Source organism: Saccostrea cucullata, unplaced genomic scaffold, assembly GCF_032062105.1.
Source record: "Saccostrea cucullata isolate Sc308-1 unplaced genomic scaffold, CSIRO_AGI_Scuc_v1 ctg1089, whole genome shotgun sequence".
Classification (NCBI taxonomy): Eukaryota; Metazoa; Mollusca; class Bivalvia; order Ostreida; family Ostreidae; genus Saccostrea; species Saccostrea cuccullata.
The window spans coordinates 37,295-62,411 of record NW_026927007.1 but is presented as its reverse complement, the minus strand read 5'-3'; the positions used below and the strand labels follow the sequence as shown (position 1 = coordinate 62,411).

Here is a 25,117-nt window from a genome sequence, read left to right as displayed (position 1 = left end):
ACCATTACACAATTTTGTCCTTACTATTTCAATACGGGTAACTGAAAATACTCAGTTCAAGTCATCAATAATTATCATATCGTGCACATAACATGAAGTATGTGAAATTTGTTCGTTGTTCGTTAACTTTGTTGACTTTGAAATTATAAACCATGTTTCATGGTCAAAGTTTTTTAATTAATCAATACACCAAGACTCAAATACTTACCGGTATAGACCTGCAAATGAAGACATGTACTCGAGACATTGACAATTAAAGGAACATGAAAGCACCAACAGCAACACTGATTTTGGATTTATACGGTATCCGAATGACTGGATTTTACGTTTTGCAGTGGGATTCCATCTCGCGAAGTAATATTGAAACCTTTACATCACTACGTTAAAAGAAACGTTCTACCACCATCCAAATCGCCTGAGTTATCATATTAGAGAAACTTACGAAAATTTTTGCTTCTTAACTAAAGGTATTTTTTTTAATTTTCTTGTTAAATATTAATAAAAGTTCAGAACACAGTACGTAGTCTACTGTTCTTTACCATTTCGATACCATTTTATCAGCAAACTATAAAAGCCACGATGCATTATACATGTTTATAGAATTGGACCTATAAATCGTGATTCTCAATCATTTTTTGTTAAAAAAAGACAGTTCCTTAGACTGAATAGAGTTTTTTTTACAGAATAAGATTATGCATTTCTTTTTTTTAAATCGTTCTTTGAGTACGCTTGTTTATTGTCCATTCTTTGAGTATCTTTCACTATATATGAAATTGTAAGTTACTGAAAATAAGCGGGAAATGATTTCAAATAATCATTATAGAATATACTTAAATTCTAAATGCGTATACTAAAGTATGTTGCAAAGAAGGAAAAAAAACCCCTCATTTTTGAAAATCTAATTTTAAGTTTTGAAGCATTAAATTTATGCGTATAGAAGCAAAAGAATCTTACCAACACATTGTTTTAAATTACAGGTCAGGGTTTCCGTGGAGAGGCTCTGACCAACACATGGTTTACCACCATACAGTGGGATTGGATTAGAACAATATCGGATTCTTGCACGTGTCCTAGTTCCATTGTTACAAGAAGAGGAACACTGACTCCAGTCTCCAAACGGAACAAATAACGACCATTGGCCGTTGACTGAAACGATATGATTACATTTGCAAAAAAATGTTCTATCTTGTCTTTAAATTGAAGTTGAATTTTATCATTCCATCTGTTACCCTTGTATAGACCCTAATTAGTTCTTTCCTTACTTGTTTTTTTTTCAAAAGTGTTTTTAGTCAAATAGAATGTTCTAGTGTAAAGTGTCCTACATCCTTCTTTGTACAAAGTTTACGTATATCGCCATTGACCTCAAAATTAGTTTTAACAAACAAAAGAACTTACCAGGACATGGCTGTGAGTTGCATGCTTTCTCCTTTTTATCCTCCTGAGGCCCCTCACAAACACGTCCCCCATTTTCTGGTTTAGGGTTATTGCATTCCCTTGTCCTCAAACTCTGTTGAACTCCTCCTCCACAGGTAACTGTACAGACACTCCATCTGTCATATGGACCCCAAGTTGACCAACCGCCATGAACTACAATGATTATAATGAATGTAATATTAGATTTGTATTATAATGATTGTTATGGACACAATGAATATAACAAGATCTACAATTTTAATTTTTTAACAGACCAATAAAAAGAAAGACATTAAAATGAAAACAAAATTGTGGATGGGAGTAATTAGAAAAAAAGTCAGAATACATAGAAAATATACAACCTATAATAAATAAAAGAAAAGAAAACTCACAAAGCCTATTTTGTGAACGGAGGAGGGGTCATTATCATACTATATAAAACAAAATGGATTTTTTCTTATCTATGAAAAATTAAAAAAAAAATCATTGATTATCACAAAATAACTATCTTGTGCAATACATACCCTTATCATGTTTGCGGCTAAAATTGTAGCATGGTTTATCTGTAATGAAATAAACAGCGTATTTCAAAAAGATAAATTCGCATTTACAATTTAATTGAAAGCAATGTCCTACGAAACAATGGTCGTTTTATGCATATTTGTTAATACTAATGTATAGAAGTGAATATATATTTAAAATTATTTATGAATTTTATAAGATCGTCTATTTGGAAATTGTTCTCTAATAGAAAAAAAAATATTCTGGCAGTTCCCAAATTTTCTGGTGACGTGGATTGTGTGCCACAACAAAATGAATCAATTTCTCACCAGAGGGCGCTCACCTGTTTTTGACGTGTAAAAAGTAGTGCGGATTGTCATATTATTAAATGTCAACAAAAATTGTATAAACATTGATTGCATGCCTTGCGAATGATGTTAAATGTATTTGTTTTAAGCTCTATGGTAGCACATACATGTATAATTTAACTTTGTCTCCTTGGTCTTAAAATGTAAATGTGAGTAAAAATTCAAAACAAAATAGTGCCACATATATTGAAGCTATTTTAATATATTGACTCATATATCAAAATTTTGAAAGAAAAAAAGGAAGTGCTATAGATTGTTATTTCTATTTTCATTTTCCAAGTTGGTGGGAAACTATAATTTATTTTTGTTTTACAATTATAATCTTCTAATTTAGATAAAACAAAGGTGTTAGAGCGAAGCGTAAAAACGCCTTCTGGTAAGAGATTGCAAAATGATATCATTTTTTTTCACTATCATTATTTTTTTGTTCCTCATTCGATTGTTGCATTAATAATGTACTCCGGATAATGTTGTTTTCGGAAATGTGAATTAAACAAAACGAAATATTCCATTCAGCATGGCATTTGCACAATCATGGGCAGATATATGATTTGTGATTAGAGGTGGTTAGGGATGCTTTGGTGAAGCCCCCGGAATCTCCTTGGATTTCGTGAAATATAAGCGTAAAATCGGACAAAATGAAAATTTTATCATTTTGTTATTACTAGTTTGGGTGTTCCAGCGATTCAAAGTTTGAAATTCTCAATATGCATTGGTGTCAATACTTGTCAAGCAAAGTACTTATTGTGTTTAAAAAACGGCACAATGGCCTCGTTTATAAACCCTACTAGAAAACTAAATAAATGATAATTGATCAATTGATAGTAAGTTAGATTTGATTTGTTGCGTTTGGATGAAAATGAGCACAGAAAATGTTAAGGAATTCTTTTTTTTTTGTAATGCAAGGGACTTTGTAGTATCAGTATTAAGGTCCCTGGTTGGTGCAAGGAATTGTCTACAAAATAGAGCAAGCGTTTATGTACGATTATGATCTGTTTCTGTATTATAAAATATCTATGAAATGGAAACGTTACTTTAAATAAGATAACATGCATTTTAAAAGTCGCACACACACCATATACTAAGTGTTCATAATCGCAGGGGTGATAAGGAAGCATACAAAATATTCTACCTTGACAAAATCAGTGCTACATTATGACGTCATAGTAGGCGAGATGACGTCAATTGTATAACAAAACTTTTCGTTGAATTGGTATTTAGAGATGTAATTTAACTCTAGAAAATGAATAGAAACATGTAAACATTGACAAAAATAAAATGTTTTTATTTTGTTATGATGCATCTGTCATTTTGATTAAAAACTAACCCCGATGACGTCATATGTGTACCTCAAGTAACTTGGGAATCGATCGTGTCGTGTAAAGAGAATTTGGCTAAGACGACATGTACAAAGATATGTAAAATGGAGTTTAAAAGGAAATATCGTGAACATTATGTGAAATTCATATGGAGTTCAGTTAAATAAACAGGTATGCTAATTTATTTTCATCGATTATATTCTCTTTCAAAGACAGTCAGCTATACACGTATCCCGGTCGGCCTTTCCTCTGTCGTTCGTGAAAAAAAATATTGCAACAGAACAACAATAAGCTGGATATTTCAAAATATAAGATTTGTATAGATGGAAAGTTTGCCTTATGACAAACTTAGAAAGTGCTGCTAGAATCCCGAGTTAAGCATAGTTTTACGAAAAATCTTAGTTAATATGCATAAAATTCAAAAGATTGGGTAAGGTTCCGTGCGAATGTGTGGAATAATTATTTTACTGACAGGACTGTGGGATTCTAGCAGCACTTTTTAGGAAAAATAGATGTTTTTCAACTATATTATTTACTCAAAGAAATTATTAAACTCCGGGGTATTGTTGTTCCGTTAGCTTTTTTATTAGGGAAATTTTCACTATTAATAGAAGTCACGTGATCCCGTGGTGGTGCTGCACGTCGCTGTGTCAGACACTCTTTTATCTGTACGCAAAAGTTAATAACAGTTTACATTTATCAAAGGTTTTGGTAAATTATCAAACTTAATTTTCTTTAAAAAGTCTAAATTTTCCAAGAAATGACTTATATGCTTCCTTAGGATACCCGCGATGGTACATGGCGGATTGGAGATCGAAGTGTCCTTTATAGTATATGGTGTTCACTGTTGGAACACATAGAAGATACACACGATCTTTTTGTATGTTTATATGTATAATTTAAATCAGTAAAGAAGATAAAAAAAACTTAATCTACTACTTTTATGAATATTTCAGAAGACAAACGTTAATAATTCAAGTTACTCAGCATATTTAGTCGAAGCCAAGTGTTGTCAAGGCCCTCTCCTCTGTTCATGGTATGTTTTTTTTTTTTGGATGTTATTTTTCTGTGGTAGATGTAAATACATATAAGATTGAGCGTCAATAGTCAAAGTAATATTGTCAATGTCAAAATTTCTTCCAACCTAGTTGATCACGTATTTTTTTTATTAAATGCAAAAATATATTCGGTATATGCTTTCTTACAATACGCTTTAGGAGTTCTTATTGCCCATTGATACCTACATATATGAGGTTTCAGTACCAAGTGATCTCTTTCTAATTAGTTGAGATTTTTCATCCTAATTTACGGGCATTTCATGGCCTTAACAGGGCAGTTTAAAACAACTATATTGTATTTTATAATTAAGCGATAATTGTGTGATTCAAGAATATAATAATGTTTAATTTATAAGAAATTTAGATGCGTGATAAAAACCCTTGAAATACGCCGGAAACAATAGTGAATGATACGACTTTACGATAGAAAAATAGAATAATTTAATTCGTACTTAAATAGTACATCAACAACGAAATTGGGACCCCATCATAAGAAATTCGCCATGCAGTATGCACCTTGCTACATGTGGGAAAGGCAGTTTCAAAATACTTCCTGTTTATAAATTGCAAAATGACATGTAAGCCCCTTGATAAATGTAGTAAAACTGCGAAACCTAACCCCGTGTTGCTAATTCAAATGTATTTTATATATATTTAAGTGTAAAAAGTGTATAACTCGTTTCAAAGAGCATCATTAAAAAAAAGATAATTTTGTCATTCATTTTAAAAGAGAGTGTACATTAAGGGTGATTCAGTTTTACTGAAGCTTAGTTAATTCGGAAGCCTCTTTCCCATCGAATATCGTCTGGATACATTGTATAACTACTAAAAATAACTTTCAGTATAGAATTTGATATATTTTAAATTTGTTCACACCTAAATTATTTCCGGGGCTGTAGACATCCGGATTGGTGGCGTCTTGATAAACAAGTTTTTTTCTGTATTTCAAGTTTGGTACATATTTCCCCCAATTATTAAATACCGGATAATTAATTGAAAAACTGCAAACGCATTTTCACCTTTCTTAAGATTACTGATCGTAGAAAGAAAATACATGCATGTTTTGGCTGAGATAAAATAGCACATCTTTTTCTCATTAAAGATTTTTTTTTTATTTAAGTAGTGTACATGTAGTGTTAAAAAAAATAATACAAGATGTGTTTGTGAAACACTATGCGGCCGGGTGCAACAAAGTTAAAAAACAACAATATATTTTTAGCATAAGGTCATAGTCAAGGTCATAATATTTATAAGAACCTCTAAGAGGTTTTCATTGAAATTTTAGTTTATTATATTCTTTTGGAAATATATTATTTTACTATATGTGAACTGGTCTGTTAGGGAATTCTTCCTACTCTGGGTCAACAACAATTGCTCAAACATATGTTCTTGTTGTTTTGTTTTTTTTGTTTGGTTTGATTTTTTTTTCCTTTTTGTTGATTATATTTTATTTATTAAAATAGGTGTTACGAAAGTTCGATCCATGATGATAAATTTTCAAAAAAAAATTTAGTAGTGTTTAACTAGAGAGATGAATTTTCAGGTCTGACAAAATCACACGAGTGTGCTTTAGATTTATAGCAATTCATTTTTAGCAGGACATCATACGATTTTTCTTCCATAGGAAAATATATGTGACATCTGTAATGCACTCAAATGGTTGAAATGCTGGTCATTTTGAGTGAAAATAAAGGATAATTTTATTTTGTTTCCTCATAGACCATCTTGCATCAGACAAGCTGATGAGCGTAGGTATAAGAAGAATAGATTACTTTAAAAAAAATAGGTTTGTCATGTTGAGATTTTTCACCGACTTGATAATTTTCGCATGGTGTTTGAAGGGGTGTTTTGACCTGCGTGCTTAATATATGTCACCAATGTTTACATGTACTTGTAATTGTACCTTGACCTATTGAGAGAACGATCATAGGCATTTATGCCTGCTGTTCAATCCATTTCTTTATATGAATTAAATATATTTTAAACTAAACAGTCAAGGTCACAAAGTCATTTTTCATTGTAATTTGAAAGATATTGATAAGTGAAGTACCCATACCAAATTTGAAGTCTCTATCTCTCTTGGTTCAAAAGCTATGGTGAAGGTTCAAATAGGCTATTTTTATCATACAGGACACAGTGAAAGTCACAAGGCTATTGACCTTTGGTACATGTACGCAGGTATGTTAAGGCAGCACATGGACCAGAATTCGGCGAATTAAGACTTTTTATAATTATGTAACACTAATAAATCGGAAAAGTCAAGCATAAAACTTTTGTTATAATTATGCATTCTATAGACTTCCATGGGACTTATACTATATGAAGCACTTCACCACGACGTCACCACGTGACGTATATAATTAGAAAATATGCCTTAATGAAAAAGGGAAAAGTTCAACACTACCCCGGGGATAATTAATTTCAATTTGTAATAATAATTATGTAGAAACCTCTCTGTACCATGAAAAGAGCTGCTAGAATCCTACTGTCCTATCACAGAAATAATTATTCAACACTTTCTGACGAAACCTTCCCAAAATTTTTACATTTTGTTCATTACATCGGAAAAAAGCAAAAAGGTAATTCCCGTAAACCATACGATTCTAGCAGCACTTTCCAAAAACAATAGAATAAGAACTTAAGCTAGAAACAAAAATTAAGTTTCAAAGTGTGCCGCGTAGTGTTGAACTTTTGCATCTTATTTGTTACGAACGACAGAGGAAAGGCTGATCGGCAAGTAAACACCCTCCCTGCTTTAATTTCACGAAGAAATTCTTGAAGTATATTACCATACCTTATTCATAAGCTTTATTCCCACCTGAATCACACATGACATTCATTTTAAATGCTTTTAAACTCCGATTTCTTGTGTTTGTTTACATGAATTCTCGTTACGTTTCACTTTCACTCTGCTACTGCATGATCAACAGTCATGACGTCACGGGTTTGGTATTTAACCCTTGTGATAACTACAGAGACCCAGAAACGACAAAATTCTGTTTGTATTATGTCTCTGCATATTTTGATTATTTTTACGACCTCAAATCAATCTTAGATATCGATTATAAAAAATTGTTATCTCTAAACTTCACGTCATATAGTTTACTATGACGTCATATCATTTCGGCAAGTAGAATAGTTGGTTGTAACCTTAACCTACCTGCGCATCTTGTGAAAGGGCTTAATTAGTGGATTATGCATGTCACATATCAAGTCTCTATCTTTCTCCGTTCAAAAGTTATGGCGAAGATTAATTTGCCTACAAAAATCTTTTTAGCGTATAGGTCACATTCAAGGTCGTGAGGTCATTGTCAATGGTGACATTTAAAAGCTTTATCAGTGATTTATGCATACCAAATATGAGGTCTCTATCTATTATGGTTCAAAAATTATGGCAAAGGTTAACGTTTGCAGAAAAAAAAACTATTTTTAAAAATAGGTCAAGATCAAGAATAAAAGGTCATTGACCTTAATGTCATTTGAAAGACTTTAATTAGTGGAGTCTGCATACCAAATATGAAGTCTCTTTAATTCATGGTTCAAAAGTTATGACGAAGATTATAGTTTGCAGACAAACAGATAAACAGGCCAACAGACACACTGACAGGACAAAGACAATATACGCCTAGAGTTTTTCGATCCCGGCGCATAAAAAGAACAAACTACCCAGGAATTTACATACACAGATACGCGTCTGTTGAGTTGTAATGGTGTTTACATGGGGGATCGAACTTGGTGCAATCGTATCCGAAATGATTCTGGATTTTTCCGACAACAGCATTGATTTCCGTGCAGTAACCTGTAAATAATGAAAAGGTTATGCATCGTGATAAGCAGGTATTGGATGTTATTTCATATCTGAAGACAGTTAAAGTTAAGCGAAGTCCGAGAAAAAGCATACATATCTTGTATACATACATGTATATAGGTAAACATTATCCTATTCATATAACAATTGTCGGATTGTAGAACGATTTAAAGATGAGTGTAAGGTTATCTCACCTTTAAGTTGTGTAATTGTGAAAGCGAAACATTTGAATGGTTTTTGTACTACTTATATAACAGTTAAAGTAAACGGGATTGAGATAGTTTATGCATTTTGATCATATCATAATGTATGTCCTCATATGACCAAATTAAAAACAAATAATTTGCAAAACGTTCCTGGGTAAAATAACGTTACCAGTCTGTACATTACTTCTGTAACTTTGTTCAACGAACGCTTAACATGATGTAATTATTTCTTTAGAATTATATCATTTGTTTCCTTGTTTCTAAATATTGTAATGCAATATATGTACCATAAATCTTTGTTTTGATGGCGCATATTTCAATTGTTTCATTTCCATAAGTATTGATAACGCAGTGGTATTGAAATTTCAACGGATCCTCATAACAGTCGTGTTTATAAAGGTTCCAATATCTATCACAAGTTTTAAGTTCAGCCATTTTAATTTTCTCTTCTTCATTTGATGGACAGGAGACAACTTTCTTCATTGTTTCCAGCGACAATTGACCACAGGAGAGTAAGGATGAAGTGGTGAAGTCCTTAGAAAAATAGACAACTCATTAAGAAAAATTCATAGAATCTAAAGTATATGCATGCATGATATCCCATGAATTGTCTTCGGATATTACTTTTATTTGAAAAGTTGTGTGTTTTTCTACATGTATCATCCAGTCTTGGCACAATAACAATGACATGTATGACGTCACAACTGTAGGATAAGAAAAAAAATACATGGGATAAAGTGAAAAAAAAAGATAAGAGGAATACAAATATCCACGAAAGCTATATCTTTCTTGTGTGCTAAACAGTCTTTTAGGAGTAAACCATATGTGTAATATTTCATTATACAATTTATGTGTCACGTGTTTTTTTTTTTAAACATACGTAACTATTTACATTCGCCGTGCGTTTTTTTCCAAGCCAACCGTGAAATAGATTTCAATATCTTGTTCTTGTATACTCAGAAATACGGTCCGTCATGTGTTATCGTGGTATATAAGTTTTTATGATATTTTTTTAGTTTTGGGAATAATCGCACAATACGAGATCGAAATGTCATATTTGCTATTCATAAAGGGAAACCCTGAGCATGTACATGTGATATGACCAAATGTTAAACATTTTGTCTTTGCCAAAATAAATGATAGCGAGTGAGTTAGGCATAGAACTTTCGCAAATTTGACAATTTGCGTAATATGCGCTAATTCGTCGTGTTTTGAACTAGAATACCAAACTTACAAACCAATAGCAGGCAATCCTGTATATCATTATCTGCCCCATTCATTAGCATTAGAATCATTAATTAAGGAGAGAGTTTACATAGGCATTGCTTGTTGCCCAATCCTTATTAAATTATACTCAATAAAATATGTTTAAAGTATATACATTGCATACCAACTTAAAAATGGATAGTTTAAATGTGAATCTGATAGTAGCTATCTCGACCCTAAGTTGGGGAATTATTTTGTAAATTAGATATGAGCCGCAATTTGGCCAACATTGTCCTTTGGGTATGTATAAGTTTGAATAAAATTACATATTCTGTGCAAATGAGACCAATGGCGAAGTTGCGGCTCGATGTAAACAATGTCGTTGAAAACTAGTATGCATATGAATAACAATAGAAATGTCACAAAACTGTTAGACCCCCGTCTCAAAAGCTAGTGTCGCTCGGCATTATTTGATAACTTCATGTAATATTATATACCAAAATCTTTGGGTCATAACAAAAAAACCTCGCAAAGTTTTCGACCTAAGTAGGGTCATAAGCATGTTTTAGGGGCAATCCTAGGACCTGTCTAAGTACCCCTTACATACGAGAGTTGTTAAATAAGTGGACACATTGAATTACGGAAAATCTATAATGTACTGTGAAGTATGACCTATGTTTGAATAAATTCCTATACTTCTTTTAGGAGTACTTAAAAAATCATGTCAATTTACAAAAATCTTGGAAATTTACAAAGATTTTTACTATGAGGTCATGGGATCACTTGACGTAAGGCGACGTGACAAACATGCAGATTTCAACTCGTTAAGCTTTGTCGCGGTTCTAAAAATTTTTCATTTCTTCTTTTTTTTAATCTTTTTTCTACTTTAAAAAATGAATATCCATATCAATAAATGTTACTTTTCTACTATACATGTAAAATCTCCTTTACTGATTAGGATTGTACTGTTTCGGATACGCTAGAGAGTTATTGACTCTTGATGATCGAGACAAATTTTTCACGAATTGTAGTTATTGCTCTCTATAATCTTAAGAAATGCTATTATACGCGATAATTAAATTTTCACGAGTACACTGCCTCGCGTAATTACGAGAAAATAAAGTTCTCGATTATAAAACGTGATTTACAGTATTGAGTTCTTTAAAAATATCTATGCAGTTAATCGATCAGGTATGGAAACTATGCAAAACTATATGGACACAAAGGGTATTGAAGTATTGATGGAGTTTATCATTCAAATTTTTAATCCTTCCATTCTTATCAAGCTACAACCATTTGAAAACTTCTGTTCTTTGTATGTGTAGGAAATTCCCAGAAGCATCTTTAACATTTTAATCTCTTTTTAGACACTTTCCTGTCTGCACACAGAATTTTTACGTAGTGCAGTGCTTAATGACGTTCCGATTATTGGTTGTGTTGTTACGCGTTGATCATTTATAAATGTGTATAAAACACTCATATACTCTCCAATTTACCTCAAAATTTCCCACAGTGACGTTTCATGATTATTTTAGCCACAGGTAAAATATCATATATCTTTTTGCACCACAATCGTACAATTTTTAATTTTAATAAGGAGTCTTTGAGATGTAAACGTGTCAAAATCTAGCATGCTCCGGGAAGCAAGTTTAATCAACATAAAAAAAAGCAGTAAATTTTTCAGTGATCACTGGAGAACACCAATTTTTGTATATTTTTGGAAAATAGGTTAAGATTTTATCTGGAAAGATGGACTGGTTTCTTGGAAATAGTGCACGCACAATAGAACTTGTCCGCGAACTTTTCTTACACCCCTCATACTTGTATTTCTTAAAACGTAACAAAAAAACGAACTAAGCGATGTCTAAGCTAAGAAAAACTTATGTTCACAATTTTTTTATGAATCAAGCTAGTGTTTAAATTTATATACTTTGATGATAATAAAAATTTAGTTTTACTTTTATTTTATATAAAATTGACTTCTTTTCTTAAATTTTAGTAAGGTCGTTATATATCGTATTAAAAAAGTGTAAATTTTTTTTTTATGCGCCCCAATTTATAGGGGCCGTATACTGTTTATGTCGGGTCTGTCTATTTGTCGGTTTATCTGTTTGTCTGTCTGTTTTAAACTTTTACCTTTGCCATAACTTGTGAACCATGAAAGATAAAGACTTCATATTTGGTATGCATACTCCACTAATTAAGCACTTTCACCTGACACCAAGGACAATGATTGTATGTTCTACTGTGACCTATTTGCTTAAAATTGCTTTTAGAACTTTGTTACCGCCGGGTGCATAGTGTTTCACAAACACATCTTGTTAATATAAAAGAATAAAATCCAAATATTATAGTGCAGATCATTTAATTTTCGAGACACCTTATTTTTCGCGAGATAGTCATTAACTCTTTATTAGCGAGACAAAATTTTTACGAATTGTGGTAATTACCTTATATAATCTTAAGGAATTCTATTTAAAACGAGAATTAAATTTTCGCGAACATACCGTCTCGCGTTATTAAACGAAAATAAAGTTCTCGCGAATTAAAAATGATTTACAGTAGTTTGCAGCTAACTGTAAAGTTTCTCGTAACGTCACGATCTATAAGATAGCTGCGCTCAAGGTAAATTGTACACGCCTCCTAACCGCAAGATTACGACAAGAACTTTCCGCTTATCCCTGATCGGTTAATCATTCAACAGAATATTTCCATGTTAATGTTGATAATTTGAGTTGACCAATCAATTAAGATTGTTTACGCTCGATGCATCTGACGAACATGATCGTGACGTGACGGGAAACTTAAGAGTAAGCTAAAAACTATAATAATTAAATCTAAATATTATGGCAAGTGTTCAATGTATATATATATGCATGACTCTTGTTTTATCACTTGAGGCTGCGATGTCTTCATTGGTCTTTTGTTGTTATTCTTTTGTTTGACAAATGTTCACTCGCTTTGTCATTTTTGTAGTCATGGCACGAAAAATGAACGTTTATTACATTTACATGTACTTGAAATTGAAACTCTTTAAAAAAAAAGTACAAAACGATGGGGACATTTTGAATTCTCTCCCATCTGAAGTACCAGCAAATGTCAAGAAGCCAAAGCTGAAAAGTGTAAAGTACGCATGTACTTATTAATGAATCGCTATCTAGTTAGTACATGTAGAGTATGTCACCAATTGTTAACAGTTACAACCCCCGCCTCTCTCTCTCTCTCTCCCCCTCTCTCTCTCTGACTGTAGTGAACTCCCCAATCCCTAAACCGTGCTTGTTGTGTTCTACTTAAGGGCAGATGATACAAACAAAAAATGTATGCCTGGATTGGAACATACTTTTGGCCTTATTTCATTGAAAATGATGCATAAAGTATAAAGTATATTTCTATAATATAAAGAAATTTTAAACCTTCTATTATGTTCAAAAGTATTCCTCTCTGAAACCATCCTTATTATTCTATACCAATATTTTTTCACTTCAAATTGCATTTTATTTTTGTTGAAAATTTGACTAAAAGTGTATAAACTACACGGTGATACTTGTTGATTTTATTCATTAAAGCAATGACTCTAATCGTTATTTTCAAATATTTTGACAAAAGTTTGTATCATCTGTCATTAAATCTCATTCTCTTTGCCTTCGAGGCAACATTTTCTAATCTGTTTTTCAACGTTTATTTTATCTCATATTTTTACATAATACCTATGTTCAATTTAATAATAATTATTAGTGATTTTAACCTAGATACCACAAGTATTTAAAACGCTTCCGCAAAATAAAATCTTGAATCTACGTGTATGCCATGCAAATGTTTAGAGTAATATTGGAATTAAAAATAAGTAACACAAGCTCAAGTGAGCTTTTCTGATCAAAATTTGTCCGTTGTCTGTCGTCGTTGTCGTTGTCGTCGTAGTCGTCATTGTTGACGTTGCAAACTTCTACTAAGATTTTGATCTTCTTCTCAAGAACCACTGGGCCAATTTCAACCAAACTTGCTACATAGTATTTTTGGGTAAAGGGGATTCAAGTTTGTTCAAATACAGGGTCATGCCCTTTTCCAAGGGGAGATAAATTTGAATTAGAGAAAAATTAATGGCTTTTTTTTTAATCTTCCTCTCAAGAACCACTGGTCAGGAAAGATGAAACTCATGTGGAATCATGCTCAGGCAGTTTAGATTCAAGTTTGTTCAAATCATGACCCCCGGGGTAGGATTGGGCCAAAATAGCCGATCAAAGTTTTACAAAGTAAAAATCTTTTTAAAATCTTCTTCTCAGGAACCATTGAGACAGGAAATACGAAACTCGTGTGAAATTATTCTCAGGTAGTGTAGATTCAACTTTTTTTCAGAACACCCGGGAGTAGGATGGGGCCAAAATGGCCAATCAAAGTTTAACATAGGAATATATAGGGAAATCTTAAAAATCTTTTTTTCAAGTACTTCAAAGCCATGATTAGTAATATTTATATGGAATCATCGTCAGGTAATGTAGACTGAGATCCAACTCTCATAGTTTAAGTGCAGTCATTTGTTTAGAATTAACCACCTATAGGCTTAAAACATAACCACGAGTACAAGTCAAAGATACAATGGCCACGATTCATTAACCTTACTTTCAAAAGGCAATTTTCAAACTACATAATACAATGATACAAAGAAAACACATAATACCGGTACTATGATTGGCAATTTTTGAATATCAATACATGTAAGTCTGAAGTTCAAAGCAAGCTAATTCAGAGAAATTGTGTCCCCCATTTAGGGAAATGTTAACCTATGCGCAGTTCAGGGGGAGGGGTGGGGGGGTCGGATCCCCAAGACTGAAATTGTAGATTTATTAAATGTATACATGTATACTGAAGTAAATAAAATATATTAGTATGGATATAAAAATTTGAGTGCTTATTCTTAATTATGTGTATAGAAGATGCTTTTTATATGGAATATTTATCACACTGTAATGATGATTTTATGAGTTCGTACAAGCAACAAGACCTCGTAATTTTTTTCATTTTACATTGCTGAAAACTATCATTTATTTAAGGAAAAGTATTTCGTAAAAGAAATCGGAGCGTCCGGGAATCGAACCTCTCACATAAGACGGAGAGACATACCACTACACCACGGAACCGCTATATATTGATGAAAATTATATGCAGATATGAAGTCACATACTTGAATACGACTGTTCCCGTTCGATGTTGTCAAAATTTTACGCAATGCATGGTGTCTAATTTAGCCTTTATTCCCCATTTCAAAAGGTAAATTATTTCCCCTGAATGGAACTTTTTTTGCTGTTTTAATACGCATGCACTATAAAAAAATGTCACTTCCGCGGACGTTCTTTATGTTAAAATTTCATTGTGTAATGTTTCTGTCATGGAAAATGTTATTGTGCTTGTGAATAAAAATAAATCTTAACTGATTCGTATTTTTCTTTTAAACTGCTCACACATACTGTAAAATCACATATTTTCGTGGGGTCAAATTTTCGTGGTTTGAGGAAAAAATGTTGGTTCGTGGGGATTTGATTTCGTGGATGAAGAACTTTTTAGTAGTTATGCATATGAAAATTTACATTACGTGGTGGACATAAATTCATGGGTCTCTTCATACCACGAAAACAACGAAAATTAAACCCCCACGAAAATTAGTGATTTCACAGTAGTCTCTTTCTGGATTTGAATTAATATATATACTAGTATATAAATAAGGCGCTGTGTGAGCCCCCCCCCCCCCCTTCCTTACAAAATACCCCCCCCCCCCCCCAAAAAAAAATACTGATAAAATGCTGACACATATTCGAGTAGGCCTATTTTTTCTAAAAAGCTAATTTTCGATAGTGGATGTTCTGCACATCGTCATTATTTACAATATGTGCAGAACAAAATAAGAATTTTTGGTTATATGTTTTTTTTTAAGAATTAATTTAGCCTGCTTTGAGCCATATTTTCTTCTCTGCATCTATACTCTAGGAATTTTTTGAAGACTGATGACATGTCCATCTTCAGTTTTACTTATGAAATTGTTGCATATACCACGGGTGCTTGGGGACGGTACCCCTACCCTCCGACACTATATATTATGATATTGATTCACATGAGTAATGTTTGAAGTAGCTTAATGGTGACGATGGCAACTTATGTTAAACTTAATGGATCTTATACCCAATTAAATGACGCGTTACAACTAAAATTTGATTATTAAACGATAATGCATAAAAAATATTTAAATGCATTTAAACCTATGCTGAAATCACGATCAAACAAAGTTTGATATTATCATTCTTGAAAATGACTTTTATTAGAAATGTAAGCGCTATATTCTAAAGGTTCATAATCGGATAAATCTTAACATTGATAGTTCGATCATATATTAAGAATCCTAAATTCTAAACATTATCATTTGCTACTTTTCTCAATATGTATACAGTCAAACCTGTATTAAGAGACCTTCCAGCGGAGAAAGGAAAAAAGGCCACATGTGACAGGTGGTCTCTTAATACAGGTTGCTTATTTTTCGGTGTTCAAAATATACAATGCTGAAAATATCACACGTGTATGGTGAATGTATTTTATAGCACCCTTTGTTTATTTTCACTTTTTAATGGGTACTGCTCAACTCTAAAATGCTTTTACAATATTGTCCTGTTAAGAAATAAAAATTTTTTCATACAAAATAAAATAGCTGCAAAGTTTTTTTTCCCCTAATAATAGTTTTTTTTTCATGATAGCCTATAAATAACTTCATATGTTTGCATATTACTAAGAAGAAAAATTGTATCATGATTTTTGTAATGCACTTGGTATCAAATTGAATTATATTTATGACTGAAATATTTATTTCACCTAATTGATTTTTTTTTCATTACTGACCTACCGTGTCTAATTGCCTGTTTGTGATTTAAATCACTTCGATTATCACAAGGTGTGGGTGCTAGCTAGCGTGTGTTTACCGATCCATTTGTGTCACAATGCACTTAAATAAACATCTATGATTAAGTTACGTCTTAATTAAAGTTAAACAGGCAGGAAAAACACGGTCGTGGGTCGCGTTTGACAGGTGGTCGTTTAATACTGGTAGAATATATAGGGAAAAGCGTTGGGGGGAATTTTTATAGTCACATGTGACAGTGAGTCGCTTAATACAGTGGGTCGCTATGACAGTTTTGACAGTATAGGGTTGGTATTATTTTATCAAATGCTGTTGGATATCTGAACCATGGATCGAAATAAAACGAGGATATAAGTCTATTTCTCCTTGTAACGTTTGTGACACTATAAAAATGCAATGTATTAATTTTTAACGTAAAAAAAGAATAATGTATTAAAAAAAAGAAATATCAAGTTAATGCAATGTTTAATGTTTGTCAATATTTAATAAAATTTCAATTGTATAAAATACAGTAAAACACGTTTAGTACGAACACGGATATAGCGAATTCACGGATATAACGAAGTTTTTCTGGGTCCCCGGCAAAATTCTTAACAAATCTTCGTAAAATGTTGCGGTTATAATGAACTTTGATATAACGAATTTACGGATATAGCGAACTGATTTTGAGTCCCGTTAGGTTAAATATCATGAATTTTACATCTTTTATAACGAACTTTCAAAGATTTCAAAATTTGAATAATTGAACTGACTTTATTTTCTCTCAGCATTTGTATATAAAATTCAATTCATAATAAAACCTTAGTTATCGAAGGTATGTTTTGTAATATTTGCTTCCCTAACATATTTGATAGTAACACTTGAAGGAAAACATGCATATTGCGAATTCGCTATATATGATTATACGACTTCGTTATACGGATATAACGAATTACGGATATAGCGAATTAAATTCACAGGTCCCCATAACTTCGCTATAACCGTGTTTTACTGTATAGCGACAAATATGAAATAAGCTGCATTTGACAACAATATTTTTAATATCTGAGTCCAAATTAGAAAAGAATTGTTTTCGGGATCAACATTTAGTTTTTTTTGTCTGATTTTGCTTTTGATAAGCATATAGTTTCGATATTTGGTTATTTGAAGGAACAATGTACTTTTTTTCTTTTTTTTGCAAAATGTTATGTTAAAGTAATATAGAAAAACTCATAAAAACTCAATTAAATTACTTACTATGAAATAACACAGAAAATAAAATGATAAGAGTCCTCTGCACCACATATCTGTATAACTTATACAAAGTTCTTAGGAGTTCAAGCTTTCGAATTTCGAATGGTGATACAGTATGATTTATGTGAAATATCCACCTGTGGGACGTCTAATTTAAAATCCGACAAAATTTGATATTAATGAAGTTGTGTTATGACTGTAAACATATGAATTTAATTTATTGTTGTGTAATGATACAAAGCACTTGTCTATGTCGGTGTTGATAAAATGTATATATTTAATTCAATGCAAAATCCAATGAAACATGTATCTCGATTGAGGAAATTATTATTTGGCGTACTATTTTTACAACAAAAGAGTACAGTTAAGGTTGCAGAAATGAGGCGGGCTTAATCTATACAGTAAATGTTTACTATAACGTCACACAAAATATCATGTCTTCAAAATACCACAAAATGAAATATTTAAACTGCTGGATTGCTGTAGACTACATAAAAACTTACTATTGAATGGAGTTTTCTCGAATGTTAAATCCCACACAAATATATATAAACGATGCATCGATCGCAATGCACTTTTCAATGTGACATCATCTCGCAAAAGTTGACGCAGTTTGTGCACAGTGAGAGGCTGATCAAGTCACATTTTGTAAAAGAAAAAATGTCTTTCGTTCTCAAATAAATTAAATTGCAGTTATATAAAAGGTTGTTACTTTGGATGCAATGTCTATTTAACTATTTAATTTACATACTCTCAGTATATTCTCTCCAGACAATGAATTATCGAAGACCGACCTAATTCATTTCTACAAAAAAATTTTATTCAAATTTTAATATGATTTAAAGTGACCTTTTTTGAGTTAAAATCAACGAAAATAATACATATGGTCACCGGTATGGATTTTTAATAGGGAGAGTTTCAAAATTAGGAAACGGAATTCGATAATTGCTATAGGAAGTAATGGGAAATTGCTATTTTGTGCTGTAAAAGTGATACATGTAATAAAAAAAAACTGCAGTATAATTTGTATTTATATTAAAAGATTAAAAGACAATGTTAACAAGATAAAATACTAGCAAATTATGCTCAAAATAAATCTGCCAAGATTTTTTAAAGATATGTGTCAATCTCCGGTGACTTGTATATTCTAGGATTTTTTTTTCATTGAAAATATCCTGGCCAAATGAATTTTGTTTTATTTCCTTATTCTTCAATTTACTTTTATAATACATAAAAATAGAAATTTAAAGTTGTTTAAAACCCTGGGAATGGTGATACAGTATGATTTATGTCAAATATATGCGCATATTACTCTAGGGATTGTCTCAAAGTACCTTTTATGTTACCTGCGTTCTATTGGTCCCCTGTGTAACAAATCAATATCTGCAAGCCTGGGTATTCCAAAAGTTTAAGGTTTTCTTATTATAATTAACACAAATACATGAACATGATACATTGTTTGTCAAATTAGAAATAAGCAGAGATATTTAAAGGTTATTAAGTATTTAAGTATAAGGGACTATTTCATATACATGTTTTGGTTTAAATTGTCTTTTCAAGTACTTTACTGTCTTTACATGTACTTTGCGGTGAATCTTTTTTGATATGGTGTTGTACATTTTTTACGGAGGGGGGGGGGTTAAATTATTTCCCAAGTTTTCCAATTGGGAACTTATGTGTCTTTGTACTAAACATGCATGTTATGAGCATTAAACCATACAACCAAAAACTTTACAGTCATGCACCTGTGTTTTTTTCTACTCTGAGCCAAGGCTACTTAAATTGTAAAAGTATAAAAAAAAAATGATGACAGATAAAAAAGATTGCAGTATAAAGTATGAAAAAGTACCATTCGGTATCAAATATAATGTATTGATGAAATATACAAGAATATTTTACTTTTATGTGTTTGTTCATGACGATTTCAATCATTTTAAATAACTATTAGCTGTTTCCTATACATGTACAAACTTTTATTATTTCAACTTTTTTATGGGAAATAACATATATACATGCAGGGTAAAACTAACCGTGCACTAACTAGAGTTCCTAAGAATTTCATCACATCTGTACATCTAAGAAATGATGTACATGCTGTTTACATGTAAAGCAAAACTTTGTACTTGCAATTGTTATATATGAAAAGTTTGTGAAATTTTTCCAGTTGTTAATCATATATTTTGGTGCTGCAAAGTTGGAGATTTTTTGGTTGTGAGAGTAAAATTTGAGGTCCTATGAAACAGCAGACATACATGTAGATACACTAAAGAACTCTCACTATTCTTTACTCCGTAGTTTCATTTACTGCATCTTGTGGCTTCTCATCTGGATGGTATTGGCAACGAAATACACGACTCACTAGACGCTTGTGGACCTTTAGGATTAGCATTCTCTTTTCCTATTTCATTATTGACAGTAGCTTCTGATTTCATTGACGAATAGCATAACTGTCTACATTTGTTACACACTACATCTGCATCACACAAATCAATCACAAATGCCTTAAACAAAAACTGTCACAGAGCTTTGTTCTGACTGCTTGTGACAGGCCACCTCTAATTTTTTTAAATTCGCTTGTGGCAAGTTACACATGAGTAGGGCCTCAATCTACCCGACATTGTTAGTATTCATTCTGAAATAAAGAAAAAAAATCTCTGTTTATAAATATAATTAGTTAAAATTGTACACATGGCTAGACAAAAAAAAAAACAGAAACTATGTAAATGCAGTATATATTTATGCTAATATTAAACATGGACATAGTCACAAAGTCAACCAAATAAAGCAAATGAGGTTGTGTATGTGTGTTTAAGGGGATGTCAAGCTGTAAATGATATATTCGATGCACGAGGAGTTCCAGGTACATGTATAAGGAAACACCCAGATCTCGACGAAAGTGTGTGTGGGATTCCCAAACCAAATACATTGATATTTTATTCATCCATTATATTATTTCATCCACATTATATATATTTGAATCTGCATAAAATATGAATATTTTCAATATAAAAAAAAAGTGTTGTATAGTATATTTTGTAGCAGTATAATAATTTTAAGATATAAGAAACCCGGACCTAGAAAAGTTGACGATATCATAATTTAAGTGCCAGAATCATTGCATAATTATGTAGAATTAATATCACAAGATTGATTGATAAATTGGTACATAACTCCGAGTCGGCAATATTTCAACCATATTTCGGCGGGAAATAATGTTTACCTGATCGGTTTTGAAAGCAGATGTTTGAGAGTGCTTTTTTGTTGTTGTTTCTCTGTCATATCACAAGAAGATGGGAATAACCAAAAGAAACCATACTAATCAGAATTGAATGTGTTGAGACAAGGGGTGATATTTTATTTGAAAACGGAGAGAAAAATTTAAATTAAATAATTAAAAAAGAGTTGATCAGTAATACTTCGCTACATAGCGGTGAGTCAGGACAGCATAAGGCCATAAACCGGCAGTAATGTTTTTCCCTACTTTTTCTTGTATATAAAATTTTCTACATATATGAAGGCTTAAAATTGTTAAGGTTAAGGTGTAAGGATTGATATTTACAAATGTATTTATCTTCCTTGATTGATTTTTATATCTTTAAAAAATATTTAGAAATTATAAATAAAGAAGGATGTTAAGTTGGAATGTTAAAGGAGGCGGGAGGGGTACAGGTATGCATGTATTTTTTTCAATTTGAAGTAATAAGATAAATAAGCAATCATTCGTGATGATTTTCAATATATGACACTTCAATGATTCGAATGTTTGCTAGGGTTGCAGAATAAGGAGTTGGAATGTAAAAGGAAGCGATGGGATGCAGATTGAAACCAACTGTGTGATGTATACATTGTAGACCGGGTTTTCCAGTGCATGAAACTGAAGGGAAGTTCGACAACAAACAGTACCACCCCCCCCCCCCAATCCCCCTCTGTTCCACACACACACACACACACACACACACACTTACACAGAAAGACCATTGCGTGTTTGTACCCTAACCCTTACTCTGAGGATTCGATTTTTTTTCAGTGAATTTGAAATATTTATCACAAGATATTATGGAAATCATTCTTGTCATTTCAATTTTGACAATGTCTGAAATAATGTATATCTTTTATATCTATAAAATGTCTATATTTGCGACAAATGGTGGGGGGCTAATTTAGCCTCCATATCCTTCCCCCGTTTCCGACGCCTATGATACGTGCCTAATGACATATATCCGATATACCTTTTTCAAAATTAATTGAAATTCATATAGATCTACAGTATAATTAATTTTTCGTGTGATGTTACTATCTATGGTTTACTTTTACTAGTGATGGAAGTAAATTAATTACCAAGACCCTCTGGTACTCTGTCTTATCTTTCCTTGATTCTGCAATGAGGTTCATATTTTTATGAGGTCGATGGTTTTAGCAAAAAAGGAGGAATAACTCACAAGCTTGATGTATAGAATTTTGGCGTTATATAACCCACGTTTCTGTTGTGTAGAAAACTTAAAAGTGTAAGTTACACAATTAACTAGTGCTTATTGTAACGGGGACCGTTACAGATGTTCCCCAAACGCTCTCCATGTCCCCTTCCCTGCCTTATTTTTCTTAGACTTTTTATAAATATGCTAAGTATCCAAGGATTTCATTTAAGAATATAAAAAGTTACAATGATATCAACTATATTTCTTTTAACGTTTTGCACCTGCGCACACATACATGTACATGCATATGCAAGATTATTATGGCATGTTGTTTAAGCGATTTACAAATCATTCTATCCCGCGAATCAGAGAAAAAAAGTACAAATATAAAGTTACCATTTTTCAAGCATACGACATTTTTTTAATATATCGATTCACATTTAATTTCTCTACTTATTTTAACCTCGGGCTCAAAGTTGGTTTTATTCCGACGACAAGGCAGGGTAAAAGTCGACTAAGGGTATCACGCCGATAGCTAATCAATCAAATTGAACTTATTCAATAGTAGTTCCATACATGGAAAAGGGATTTTCTTTTCTGTTCAGAATCTGTTTTATATTTCCTCTCAGGCCATTTTGACAACTCTGGTACCTGTGCTTAATAAATTTTATGTACTTTGTAAATAAATATATAAAAGTTTTTGACCGGAACTATTCATTTTTACCAATGCATAGGGGGCTACTTTCGGGGGTTTACAAGAGATTTTTAAAAAGATTTTCGTGTTAGCTAATTATGAGACCAATATTGTTTTAACACCTTTTTATTAATATTTTTTTACATGAATGCAAATACCTGATTATTTTACGAAGGAACGTACATGTCTAACCAGAGTTGTCTTCCGCTCACTACACCTCTGTCAACTGTCGTTGTACAAGATTCTTGTACAAATTCTAAACGGTGAAAATTTGAAGTTAAAATAGTAATCAATTATTGTAATTATTGATAAAGATGTTAATAAATCATTTATTTCAAACCTACATTCCCTCAAAGCGACTTATTTTCAAAATTTTTAGGGAACTATTATGCGGAGTAAAAATTAAAATCCTTTTAAGGTGTAACAAATTAAAAAAAAAATGTTTTCGGAATAAGAAATATAATATTTCAAACGACTATTAATACAATTTTTAATCATTTACAATTTCTCCAAGAATCTTGAAAAACAAGCGTTGACAGAAGTGTATGTGGGAGCGCAGCGGGAACGACAGCTCTGGATAGAGAATGACATACAATGGCATACAATATTGATTTCTAATATACCGAAAATCGCTTTTTCTGGGGATTGCGTATATCTAAAGAAAATTGAAATAAATTTCAAAGGTAAAATAAACAAAGGATGATGATATTAAGATATTATTTCAAATCAGTAGAATTGAATGCTATTAACGACATCTGAATAAATAGGCTATAAAAGGCTATAAAAGGCTTATATACCAACTTTGTTCATCTGCACTTTAATTTTAAACACGACAGGATTTGTAATTATTTCCGTATAAATTAATAATTTCTATATACTTTGGAAACTCAAATAAAATATTTAAATACACTCTCCTTGAGCTCTTTTCTGCAGTTTTCCTGAAATTTTATAGGAGTCCGGAGTGTTATTTGAGTTTAACAGCGATTCTCTATGTTGCCATTAATTTGATTTGTTTGGTTGTTGCGAGGGGGAAGGGGGGTATTTTTATTCTTAACCCATTTAACGTTGGAGTTGAATCTTGTATCTTACTGCAAGAACTTAAGATTGATTGTGACATTTGGATGAAAGGTTAAGGTCATGAAAAAACACTACCTCTTTAACTTTTATCCTGCCAACCAAAATAAACTCTGAAAGGTGTTTCTAGATACATGTAAATACCCTTCATGTTTCTTTTACCCTTGGGTCAAGGACAAAGGTTAAGGCCGATTTCAAGTTTATAGGTTAATTTGATTTTGACAAATAGCTAATATCAACATTTTATTCAGGTTGCCAGTGACCTTGACCTAAGTTGCAAGGTCAAGGGTCATAAGATCTGCATGCTTCAGTATGTTACATGTGTTGACATTTAGAAGTTCTTAATTCTGCATCAAAAACTCAACTATACTGTCGTTTAATGCATTGTGTGCGGGTGCATGTGCATGCACGTCTTTGCATTTACTTTTGATAGTAGCATAATGTAGGAATCCATTATACCTATTCATATTCTGAATTTCATCCCGTTTCGTTGAGAACTTAGAAAGTTACACTACTGAACTTAAAATTCCCTGATATTCTGAAAATTCTCTGATAAACTCTGTTACCCACTGTTAAAGTTCTGCTTTTCTCTGTTTAAGCACTGTACACTCACTGTACAAAATCCCTGTACCCACTGTAATCCTCGGTAAATCACAGTACAGACTCACTGTTATTTTTTGTACATCCCTGTACATTACTGTACGCCCCCACTGTACAGCACTGTACACCACTGTCTGTCATTGTACGCCTCCACAGTACAACACTGTACATCACAGACGCGTACAGTACTCAATCTCTGTACAGCACAGTACACTACTATTGATCACTGTACGCGTCCCAGACTGGCACTGTACATCACTGAATTTCAATGTACGCATCCCAGTTTGGCACTGTACATCACTGAACCACACTGTGATTTTATTT

The 25,117-nt window shown here is 32.1% G+C and overlaps 1 protein-coding gene across 1 annotated transcript; it reads right to left on the bottom strand.

Annotated features, from left to right (window-relative positions):
* Window positions 1-925: 925 nt before the first annotated feature.
* Window positions 926-24,934, bottom strand: LOC134273244 (coadhesin-like). Its single transcript, XM_062755433.1, has 4 exons — window positions 24,862-24,934; window positions 20,370-20,483; window positions 1,396-1,587; window positions 926-1,146 (listed from the first exon to the last, which is right to left on the bottom strand). Exons 1-4 carry the CDS (start codon window positions 24,932-24,934, stop codon window positions 926-928), a joined length of 600 nt encoding a protein of 199 aa, XP_062611417.1.
* Between the last annotated feature and the right edge of the window lie 183 nt (window positions 24,935-25,117).